General features: G+C 47.5%; 1 protein-coding gene across 1 annotated transcript in view; it reads right to left on the reverse strand.

Annotated features, from left to right (window-relative positions):
* Positions 1–12,768, reverse strand: part of MMP25 (matrix metallopeptidase 25) — a 140,218-nt gene that overhangs the window by 91,481 nt on the left and 35,969 nt on the right. Inside the window, exon 3 of the mRNA XM_033946513.1 lies at positions 9,023–9,161. Coding sequence (XP_033802404.1) covers positions 9,023–9,161 — 139 coding nt within the window. The remainder of the gene's footprint in view (positions 1–9,022; positions 9,162–12,768) is intronic.

A 12,768-nucleotide genomic window follows, 5' to 3' on the forward strand; every position in this document is an offset into this window, starting at 1 on the left:
CGTGAGCGGACTGCTGGGCACGATGGACCACTGGTCTGACCCAGCAGCGGCAATTCTTATGTTCTTAGAATTTTTAATGCAGTGTTTTGGATAAGTTGCAATCTCCTAATCTTTTGATTAATACCCTGATAATACCCTATCCCTATTCCCCTATGTTCAGTATCTGCCCTCTGTGTACTCATCCTTCCCCCTGTATCCATGTTCCTTTACCTTTTCTTTTTTTTTTTTTTTATCAATAAATGTTTATTGAAAATTTTTTGAAATTATACAAACCAGAGTATGAATATCAGTGACAGCTCAAGTTAAAGCAAACATACAAAGGATCCCAGCAAGAGATCTACAAGTCACATAATAACCCCCAGCAAAACAAGCAAGCCCCCGATATCCATCAATAACCAGAACTCCACATACCACCCCCCACCCCCAAGCTCCCCCTCCAGCAAAGAGGGACCCCCTGTTGTTTCTTCAGGAGAGCCCCCCTTGTCCACAATCCCCCCCCCCCCCACCCCACAGAAATAAGCTCAAAATAGAGAATTTATTTTATCAAGTAATAATGTCCAAGTCCGGGTATAAGTATAATAATAACCATGACGCTTTGCAATAGACATTTCCATATTGCAGATAAACTGAAGCTTTAAGGTCCAATCTAGTTGAGTGGGTGCCTGAACCTGCTTCCAATGTGCAGCAATCAAACATTTAGCTGCCACTAGACCCCAGCGTCGTAGCTTAGTTTGCCATAAACGTAAACATACATTGTAAAGGCCTAACAAACAACCCTGTGGAGAAAAAGGCAATAGAATTTGTAACAATTGTGATAAACAACCCACCACCTGCCTCCAGAAAGGCTGTAAAACGGGACAGTCCCACCAGATATGTAAAAATGACCCCAAGGCCAGCCCACATCTCCAACACAAGGCCGAAACACCAGGAAACATACGGTGGAGACGCTCCGGCATATAGTACCACCGGATGACAACTTTATAGGCATTTTCCTTAATGAGAGCACAAGAGGAGGCCTTGCCCATTTCAGTAGTAATCGTAGCCCACTCCTGAACAGAGAATGTACAGTTCAAATCAACCTCCCAAGCCCGCTGATAGAGAGACGGAAAAGAAAAGGAGCCCCTAATATATTGGTAAAGAACAGAGATAGGTTTAGGAAGGCTCTTAAGAGTGAACCACATGTGAGCAAAAGGATCGAGAGATTGAAAGGTCCCCCTATCCCACCCCTGAGAATGAAGAAAATGAAGTACCGTATTTTCGCGGATATAACGCGCGCGTTATACGCGTTTTTACCTACCGCGCATACCCCTCGCGCGTTATACGCGTGAGCGCGGTATACAAAAGTTTTTCTACATAGTTCCCACCCCGCCCGACGCCCGATTCACCCCCCCCCCAGCAGGACCGCTCGCACGCGCTCCCACCCGCACCCGCGATCGGAGCAAGAGGGAGCCCAAGCCCTCTTGCCCGGCCGACTCCCCGACAATATCGGGCCAGGAGGGAGCCCAAACCCTCCTGGCCACGGCGACCCCCTACCCCCACCCCGCACTACATTACGGGCAGGAGGGATCCCAGGCCCTCCTGCCCTCGACGCAAACCCCCCTCCCTCCCTCCAACGACCGCCCCCCCCAAGAACCTCTGACCGCCCCCCCAGCCGACCCGCGACCCCCCTGGCCTACCCCCACGACACCCCCACCCCCCTTCCCCGTACCTTTGCTAGTTGGCCGGACAGACGGGAGCCAAACCCGCCTGTCCGGCAGGCAGCCAACGACGGAATGAGGCCGGATTGGCCCATCCGTCCCAAAGCTCCGCCTACTAGTGGGGCCTAAGGCGCGTGGGCCAATCAGAATAGGCCCTGGAGCCTTAGGTCCCACCTGGGGGCGTGGCCTGAGGCACATGGGCCCAACCCGACCATGTGCCTCAGGCCGCGCCCCCAGGTGGGACCTAAGGCTCCAGGGCCTATTCTGATTGGCCCACGCGCCTTAGGCCCCACCAGTAGGCGGAGCTTTGGGACGGATGGGCCAATCCGGCCTCATTCCGTCGTTGGCTGCCTGCCGGACAGGCGGGTTTGGCTCCCGTCTGTCCGGCCAACTAGCAAAGGTATGGGGAAGGGGGGGGGGGGTGTCGTGGGGGTCGGCCAGGGGGGGCGCGGGTCGGCTGGGGGGGCGGTCGGAGGTTCTTGGGGGGGGCGGTCATTGGAGGGAGGGAGGGGGGTTTGCATCGAGGGCAGGAGGGCCTGGGATCCCTCCTGCCCGTAATGTAGTGCGGGGTGGGGGTAGAGGGTCGCCGTGGCCAGGAGGGTTTGGGCTCCCTCTTGGCCCGATATTGTCGGGGAGTCGGCCGGGCAAGAGGGCTTGGGCTCCCTCTTGCTCCGATCGCGGGTGCGGGTGGGAGCGCGTGCGAGCGGTCGTTCGGGGTGGGGGTGCGAGCGGTCCTGCTGGGGGGGGGGTGAATCGGGCGTCGGGCGGGGTGGGGGTAGGGGGTCGCCGTGGCCAGGAGGGTTTGGGCTCCCTTCTGGCCCGATATTGTCGGGGAGTCGGCGGTCCTTCGGGGTGGGGGTGCGAGTGGTCCTGCCGGCGGGGGGGCAGGGCAGGGCGGGTAAACGGAGAGTCGGGACAGCGCACGGAGAGTCGGGGAGGGCGAAAGGAGAGTCGGGGTGGCCAGAGGAGAGTCGGGGCGGGCGAAAGGAGAGTCGGGGTGGCCAGAGGAGAGTCGGGGCGGGCGAAAGGAGAGTCGGGGTGGCCAGAGGAGAGTCGGGGCGGGCGAAAGGACAGTCGGGCAGCATGCGCGTTATACCCGTGAGCGCGGTATACAAAAGTTTTTATACATAATATTGTGGTTTCTGCGCGCTATACCCGTGTGCGCGTTTTACACGGGTGCGCGTTATATCCGCGAAAATACGGTATTTGAGAATAGGCCAGAAAATCTCCTCTGGGCAAGGCAGTACCAAGCTGGAAAGTTTCAAAAGACACCAGGACCCCCTTCTGTAGCACATCTCGAAAGGTACGCAACCCTGATTGTGCCCACCTCACAAAAGTAGGACTCTCCCTCTCGACAGGGAACATGGGCTCCTCCCGTACCGCACCAAAAATCGACGGGACTACCCTGGCCCCCCATCGCCGACGGGTATCACACCACACTTTCATAAGATGTTCTAAAAACGGGTTCCCCGGAACCGCTAATCTCACAGTGCCAATGGAAGAAGACCAAAGCCAATACTTCAAACAATGGTGACCTACAAAATGTTGTTCCATGCGCACCAACTTAGAGTCTGCTATCTCCCAATCTAGCAAAAGCCGTAATTGAGCGGCTCGGAAATACCAAAACAGATTTGGTATTGCCCGCCCCCCTCTAGACCTGGCTGCCCACAAAGCAACCCGAGAAATACGAGATCTCCCCTGCCAGATAAAACGAAAAACAAAGTATGTAACTGCTTCAAAACCAGATAGGGGACAGAGATCGGTAACGTTTGGAAAAGAGAAAGCAAGCGAGGTAAGACATTCATTTTAAGAACTGCAATGCGACCCCACCATGACAACCAAAACCCATTCCAACGTTGAATGTCCTTCCGGATCTGTTGAATAATCCTCGCATAGTTAACTGTATACAATTGAGATAAATCCGCAGGTAAGCGAATCCCCAAGTAACGAATAACCCCAGGAGCCCAACGAAAAGGAAACTTAGCAGCTAAGCGATGTTGATCCGCTTCTCCCAAATTGACACTCAATAATTCAGATTTATCCATATTCACCGTAAACCCCGAAACCCGCCCATACTCCAAAAAAAGATCAACAAGAATCGACAACGAGGCCTCTGGATCCCGAACATACAATAACACATCATCGGCAAACAAGGCTAAACGATGTTCGATATCTCCAACTGTCACACCCAATAAATCCCTATGCTCCCGGATACGAATGGCCAGGGGTTCCATAGAAAGGGCAAACAACAAAGGAGATAAGGGACAACCCTGTCGAGTGCCTCTAGCTATGGAAAAAAATTTGCTATAACCCCCATTAATACGCACAGTGGCCCTAGGAGCCCTATAAAAGGCTTGCACCCAGGCCAAAAAGAAAGAGCCCAACCCCATCCTATGCATCACTTGCCATAGAAACTCCCACGCTACTTGATCGAAAGCCTTCTCAGCATCAATCGCCAAAAAAGCAATTTTAGCAGAAGTCCGCTGTGCGGCCCACAAGAGATGTAACGTTCTTCTAATATTATCACAAACCTGCCGCCTTTGAACAAAACCAGATTGATCCAAATGCACCAGAGAGGGCAGTATCCTACCCAAACGAAGAGCCAAGACTTTTGCCAAAATTTGTGCATCAGTATTCAACAACGAAATCGGACGGTACGATCCACACCCAGTAGGATCTCTGCCCGGCTTAAGCAAGACCGAGATCCCGGCCTCCCCCATAGATTTGGGCATGGGGGAACCACCCCGTACTCCATTCGCTACGCAGACCAACAGCAGAGCAAGAACCTCCCGAAAAAGTTTATAAAACCGATTAGGATACCCATCCAGTCCAGGCAATTTTCCCAATTTCAAATTAGCAATGACCCCCAGAACTTCCCCCAACTCAATAGGTTCATTAAGAAAATCCCGATCAGACTCCGAAAGCTGAGGAAGCCGCAACTCAGAGAGATACCCCTCAATATCCGTAGAATCCCGCCCCACTGAAGCTCGATACAAATCAGAATAATACACAAGGAAAACCGAGCTAATAGCCAAATCAGTACAATGCGAGGTACCCGCGGAATCCCGTACACTTGTAATAGCCACTCTCGCCTGCTTCAGCTTAATAAGTCGAGCCAAGCGAGATCCAGGTGTGTTATTATACTCATAAACCGTTTGTCGCAAGCGCAACCTCAAGAACTCATACTCTTCCATCTGCAGTAAAGAAAGTTCCGCACGTACCTTAACAAGTTGCTCAGATACTAAGGGGTCCTGGTGTCTCTGATGCAACCTCGCCAACCGCTCCAGCTGTTCATGTAGGGACAATGAGCGCTGTGCCCGCATGCGTTTACGGCGAGCACCCCATTTAATAAAGACACCCCAAACCACCACCTTCAGCGCATCCCACAAAGTAGCATCGCTGACCATACTATTATCATTATGCTGAAGGTACTGGTCCACGGTCACACCCACCTCACTAACCACAGCCTGATCTTTCAATAAAGACTCATTAAGTCTCCAAAAACGACGTCCCTCCCCATCCCAGAAACCCGCACAGGCAACCCACACTGGCGCATGATCAGAAACTTGGATAGCGCCAATCTCCGCCTGTCGAATCCCACCCCACGAATTACGATGAACCCATAGCCCATCTATACACGCATTTGATCTGTGTGCATGAGAATAATGAGTATAGGAGCGCTGTTTTGGATGAGACAACCTCCAGCAGTCTACCAAGCCCAGAGAAGAAAACAAAGACAGTAAAGCCCTTCTAGAGGCCCTAGACGGAGAACGAGTCCCATCCACAGAATGATCCAGAGTAACATCCGGTGTGACATTAAAATCCCCTCCAAGATAAACGAACCCTTTCACAAAACCTACCAAATCAGCTTTAAGGGACCCAAAATATCTTGCCTGACCTGTATTGGGACCATACAAATTGATAATAGTGATGGGACGGCCCTGTAAGGTAGCCACGAGGGCCAAACATCTCCCTGTACCATCACGATAGACTTGATTTACCACAAGACCCAGTCCCTTTCTGACTAATATGGCCAACCCCCCCCCACCCTCTTCCCCAGTGTCGACCCCTGGTGGGTCCAGATCTGATCAAAAGAGGGGGAGCGTAAAACTGCCACATCTCGAGGCCTCAAGTGTGTTTCCTGAAGTAAACAAACATCCCATTGCATGCGAACCAACTCTTTATACACAATACTACGCTTACCCGGACTATTAAGTCCATTAACATTCCACGAACCTACAGTGAAAAGCTTATCACCCACCCGCCCCTTCCCACCCCCCACCCTAACACCCCCAGACCCCACCCCCTCCCCCCTCCCCTGCGCTGCATCGAACCCTTAGCATTAGGATTCGCCAGCATGCAGAAAGTGCAATCCTCCCCCAAAGGCAATTATCACCCAATCACAAAAACAATGAAACTGCCAAAGTGTGCATCCACAAACATACACAATATGCCACACCACACCCCCCCACCCCGCACTCAACTTCCAAGCACTCCCCCCACTCACCAAACCCCATACAGGCAATCAAATGTGTCCCATCAAAACCCAAACCCAAAGAACCGCGTAACAACACCACCCAAAAACACGCACTTTGTTAATATTATGTGTCTAGAAAAAATCACAAGTCCAAGGGAGCACAAGGTCCAACCAAAGTCTCCAGCGCCACCAGGCACTCCCATACAGGCCTAGTGAAAGCCAATTACCAAAATCTGGCCAACAAAAGTTTTCAGTGATCAAACACAGTCATGACTGGGGCTTCACTGGTTTCTTGCCAGAGCGCAACGCTGTACTCCAAGTCTCGCTCTGTGTTGAGGTAGATGCCACCGCCGGAGGCCGTTCTTCATCCCGCAGAGTCCCACAGCCCAGGGCTCTCATCTCCGCCCAGGCTTCCGACACTGTGCTCACCCGAGATGTACCATTAATGGTCAGCCACATGCCGAAGGGAAAGAGCCAACGATATTTATGGCCCCCAGAGAGCAACGCTTGCGTGACATCTTTAAACGCTCTGCGCTTCTGCAAGGTAGACCACACCAGATCCTGGAAAACTCCCACAGCCAAATCTTTCCACCGGAGAGTAGCTTGTCGACGGCCTGCCAGCAAAATCCATTCCTTCAGTGTAAACTCCCCGAAGCAAGCAATGATATCACGAGTGCCCTGGGCTCGTACAGCTCCCAGATTGCGATGGGCACGCACCAGAACAATGGTATCAGGCAGGTCAGCTCCATCCGCTCTCAGCAGATGCTCACAAAAGGCTCTTACTACCGCTTTACAGTCCCTATAAGCCTCAGTTTCAGGGATGCCCTTGAAGCGCAGGTTGCAGCGCCGAGAACAGTTCTCCAGGTCCTCAACCTGAGTTTGAAGGTCCCGGAGCTCTGTAGATAGGCGGCCCGTAACATCAGTGGTAGTGTACACAGCCGTAGTAAGGGTGGCCACATGGTCCTCAGAAGCCGAGACGCGGGCTCCCAACTCACTGACCTCCGACCGAAGCTCCGCAATCGCCACCCTCACATCTCCCCGCACACCAATAATTTCGGCTTTCATTTCTTTAAACCAGTCCGTCATGGACTTCTGGGGCACATCTCCAACCTCCCCCCGTTGATCCGGTATACCTTCGTCTTCCGACTCAGAATGAGTCGCCAGTCCGGCCGCCATCTTCTTTTTCTCCCCCATGCCGCTCGCCGCCTCCGGGCCCGATTTCACCAGCGGATCGCCAAAAAATTTGAATTTTTCCAGGCGTTTACGAGTCGCCATAAGGTGGGGAGCCCTGGCAGCCCAAAATAGTGGCAAAGAATAGTCACTTTGGAAGCGCCACGCTCAAGAATAAACCAAAGCCCGACGGAGCTTCTGCTTCACGCTGCCATTCAGCAAGATGACGTCACTTCCTCCCCCCTTCCTTTACCTTTTCCCCCCTTTCTCCTACACTCCCACTCCAGGGTCAGCATCTCTCCCTCTTCTCTCCCCTGTCCCATCCCCATTGTACTGCATCTCTCTTTTCTCCTCCCCAGATCCAGCATTTTCCCCAATATCCCCCTCCTCATGCATCCTATCTCTATCCCCTCCATAGGTCCAACTTCTTTCCCCCTCTCTTCCTCAATCCTGCTCTTCCTTCCCCCTCCCCCTTCTCTTCCCTTTCCTGTGGTTTGACACTTCTCCTTATCTTTTTCACCTCCCCATTCACAGTTGTGACATATTTCCCTCTCTCTTGTTGGCAGAACAGTGATATATGCGCTGCCTTTGGCCTGCCCCAGAAGCCTTCTTCATACAAACACTTCTAGTTTTCAACATAGGTGGGATGCTGTAAGGAGAGGCTTCCATAGCAGGCCAAAGACAGTGTTTACATTGCTGATGCTGCCACGGCCTGCAAATTTGGAAGACTGCTGTGTGGGAGAAGGGGGTAAACAGAGGAAGAAGAGCTATATTAGTGGCATGCGTGTGGCATTATTGCACTGTATCCGTGCAAGCTGAGGCCCTCCCAGACACAGCCATGAATGTAAGAGAAGGTTGGGGGGGGGGGGGGGAGGCTGGGGCCACGTGTCCAGGTTTTTACATCGTGAAATCTGTTAATCCTAGAACAGTTCTATCTACTATGTTTTATTGCCCCTAACTTCCATTCCTACATATTTACCTATATAAACATTTTCCACCAAATACCCCATACACTATCCACATAAACAGAAACACACCTGCCCCTCAAATTTATTGTCCTTATATCTCCCCAGACCCACATACACACCCTCCCATATATACATACTATCACAAATGCGCACAGTAAGTAATCTACCTTCATATATACAGAACACACACCTCTACATATGTACGTTGCAAAGCCTTCCTGAAGTAGTGCTTCCCTGCTTATTTTGTTTTTAACTCATGGGTATTCTAGCTCCCCATTATATTATAACACAAGTACTTGAGTTTTGAAATACAGTATATGCCTTATTATTGCCTGTTCCTTAATTCCTCAATAAAAAAAAAAAAATATATATATTTTTTTTTTATGGATTAATATTTGTTTGGGGGCACAATAACTATTCAAATAAAGAAAAAGAAATTCAGCAAACTGATCATGCCAAAAGAAAATTTGAATATTTTAGACATATTCAAAAACTACAAATATCAGGTCAGTATATTCAGAGAACTGAAACAAACTCTCTCTCAAAAATAATCTGAATTACTTTTATTAGGAAGCAGTTATAAGCTACAAAATATTGATGAATGTTCTCGTCCTAACTCCTCCCTCCACCAGGCTAAAGGAGAATCTTTCTCTTCAGAAGCAACAGTAATATGAGTCCACAAAGAAAACTGCTAGAAAGGAGATACTCACCTCCACGTGAGGAGGCTCTTAGACCACACAGTGCCACTGAGAGCATAGCGTTTCCTTCGCCGTCTCATGATCTCTGAGGTGCCAATGATATCTGGAAGCGAACAGCGGGGTTTCTGCATCATCTTAATGGTGTCTTCATCTGAAGAGAGACAGAATCATATAGATGAAAAAGATCAAGACAGACAAAAAGAAGGGAAGATAGAGGAGGAGAAGAAATTGTGGGAGGCAAATAGAGAGACGGAAAGATGTAAAATGAGAGAGGAAAATATGAGAGAGATATGCGGGGAGTGTATGGTACAGTGGTTAGAGCTACAGCCTCAGCACCCTGAGGTTGTGCGTTCAAATCCTGTACTGTTCCTTGTGACCCTGGGTAAGTCACTTAATCCCCCATTGCCCCAGGTACATTAGATAGAGTGTGAGCCCACCAGGACAGACAGTGAAAAATGCTTGAGTACCTGAATGTAAACCACTTAGGCTATAAGTAGTATATAAATGCTTAAATAAATAAATAAATATACAGAGATATACTCAGAGAAAGAAGTTTAAGAGAGGCAGAGAGAAGGGAAAAAGGAGCAATACAATGCCTGAGAGATGTAGAGAGGCATTTTTGACAGTAGTGAACATGAACATTTTCAAAACAGAACTCATAATTTTGTTTCAAAAATAGTAATTTCTCAGATGTGTTTATGCACAGTGCATTTTAAACTATGACAGGTCTCATGAAAACAAAGTCCTCTGATTACTAAGTCATGTCATTGAGATGGTTGAATAATTCTTCAGAAAAGCTTGAAGTTGATCTGAAGAATTGAAGGTTTTAATTACATTGTACATGGAGCTTAACAAACAGCCTTTAATTTTTTTTATTTTTTGATACATGTACTAAGGCTCAGGCAAGCTGAAACACTGATGAGGAAGGTAGATGAAAGGGTTAACCACAAAGGAGCTAGATGGAAATATGCACAGAAATTGTGATGAAAATACAGTTGTGTGACATAAAGTATAGAGTACTGTATTAAAATAGCCCAATGTTGTTTATGACGTTGTCTATGTAATATACACCATCAATCCACAACGGCATATAATAAACTTCACAGTGCCTAATTTCTAAGTGATCTTTTTTTCAGATAATACCTTTCTAAGTACCTCTATGGTCTTCAGTTCCAGCCAACCACCAGCCAAATTATTTGAAGGTTTGTTTCTCTTTCTGGCTTTTATTCATCATCAGACCTTAGTTGTTGTTTTTTTTTTAAGTGCTTGTGCTCTATATCCTATGTTTTGTACAAATGGATAAACTTTTATTATACAACTTTAAAACTTTTGTACTTAGCTTTAGCTATTTCTTCATTCTTTTTTTTAAACTTCGGGAAGAACACACGTCGGGATGCTATGGAGCAAAACAAAAGGGGGATCCATTCTTGAAAAAGCCTTCGGGCGAAACTGGTTGAACCTTAAGGTCCTTCCCGAGGTTTAAAAAAAAAAAAAAAGAATGAAGAAATAGCTAAAGCTGGTTGAACCTTAAGGTCCTTTCCGAGGTTTAAAAAAAAAAAAAAAAAAGAATGAAGAAATAGCTAAAGCTAAGTACAAAAGTTTTAAAGTTGTATAAAAAAAGTTTATCGATTTGCACAAAACATAGAATATAGAGCACAAGCACTTTAAAAAAAACTAAGGTCTGATGATGAATAAAAGCCAGAAAGAGAAACAAAACTTCAAATAATTTGGCTGGTGGTTGGCTGGAACTGAAGACCATAGAGGTACTTAGAAAGGTATTATCTGAAAAAAGATCACTTAGAAATTAGGCACTTTGAAGTTTATTATTTGCCGTTGTGGAATGATAGAGAAAGTATAGAGTGGCATAATCGAAAGTGTACCTAAGTCTGAGGCTGCACGTTTTGTGCAAGATCAAACCCAGTAAGAAAAATGTCCATTTTCAAAGTTGTCAAACATCTTATCTTTCATTTTTGAAAATGAGCTAGGTATAAGTTTTGGTCCTTAGGACGTCTACCTTTTCTGCCCATTTTCAAAAATAAAAATGTCCACGTGAAAAACGTACAAAAGCAAGTTTGTTTTAGCATTACTTCTTAGGAGTTTCCTCATTAATTTAGTTGGCTAGGGAAAGCCTTCTCTCTCTCTGTGCACGCAATTCTCCATGAGCCTGCAATTCTGGTCTGAATTCTTTAGATCCTTCCTGCTCTCCCTGCATAGATCAAATTGCTCTTTCTTTCTACTCTTCTGTACAGCGTGTGGATTAGGGACAGTCATCAAAGCTTTAGAGAAATGTTCTGTTTTTATTCTTTTTACTTGTACAAGTATCTACACTCTTTTTTCTGTAATTTGCAGTTGTAATACATACTTTGGATTATAAGATATTGCTTGCTTATGTTTTCATATATGATATTTTCTTTGTATGTATGTGAGATTTGTTGTGCTTCTGAAATAAAAGAATGGAAAAATTATGTTCTTACCTGTTAATTTTCTTTCCCTTAGACGCAGCAGATGAATCCAGAGACCAATGGGATAGCTCACATCTACCAGCAGGCGGAGATAGAGAAACTGATTAACAGGTGGTCCTATTGGCTGGCACTCCTCCTGTTTATCCAGTATAGCTCCTTGCCCAAGCATCCGTAACCATCAATAGGCATAGCATGGAAAAAACTTCTTTCCCATAACAAATCTCAAAATGCAATAATACAGAAAACAACCTGCCATAATAACAAACTGCGAAAGTTGCAAAAGAAAAAACCGAGAGACAATATCCAGAAAGGGTGGGGCTTTGGATTCATCTGCTGCGTCTAAGGGAAAGAAAATTAACAGGTAAGAACATAATTTTTCCTTCCCTAGCAACAGCAGCAGATGAATCCAGAGACCAATGGGATGTAGCAAAGCAATCCTCAATCTGGGTGGGAAGCAAACGCCGCCTCCGTAACAACCGAAGCACAAAACGCCCCTACCGCATGCGCCCCCACATCCAAGCAGAAATGCGGAGAGAAAGCACTCTCGGAAGACCAATTAGCCGCAAGACAAATCTCCTCCAAGGAAAAAACCCCTGGGCCGAGCTCAAGAAGTAGCCATCGCTCCGGCGGAATGGTCATGAAGTGCTTTCGCCAACCGCTTCCCTGCCAGCAAGCAAGCAAGCAAGCATAAAGAATGTCCTCCTGGACCCATTGAGCGATGGAGGCTTCGGACGCCGCCATACGTTTGAGGCGTCCCTTGAAGAATACAAAAAGGAGATATAAACAACTAAAAGTCGTTAGAAACCGAGCTCGCGGAGAACGCTACGTACGTATCAAAAAATGCAGTGAATAAAAGCACTGCTCCCAATTTCTCCTCCCAGGAAGAAGGAAGGAAAAGCGAGCATGACATAAAAGAAAGGATGACACCCCCCTAGAAAGAAATAGTGGTACCATCCGAATTGATACCCCATATTTCGGAAATCAGAAATAGGAATCCCTGTTAAACAAGGCCTGCAACATAGAAAACTGCAGAGCTGAAGCCATGGCCACAAGAAACCCCATGTTCAACAGCACAGCCCTTTAGAGTCCCAAAAGACAAGGATGAAATGAAGCCTTCGGTAAACTGAGAAGAAGTATGTGAAGATTGTACTCCAAATCGAGCTTTATAAGAGGCGCATGAATATACCGCACTCTGTTTAGGAACTGAACTACATGAAGCTGAGAAGTAAGCGAAGAGCAATATACCTAGCCCTTGTAACAAGCCAAGAATGGCACTAGAAGCTGAAGGGAATTGAA

The sequence above is a fragment of the Geotrypetes seraphini genome, chromosome 5 (genome assembly GCF_902459505.1).
Source record: "Geotrypetes seraphini chromosome 5, aGeoSer1.1, whole genome shotgun sequence".
Taxonomy (NCBI): domain Eukaryota; kingdom Metazoa; phylum Chordata; class Amphibia; order Gymnophiona; family Dermophiidae; genus Geotrypetes; species Geotrypetes seraphini.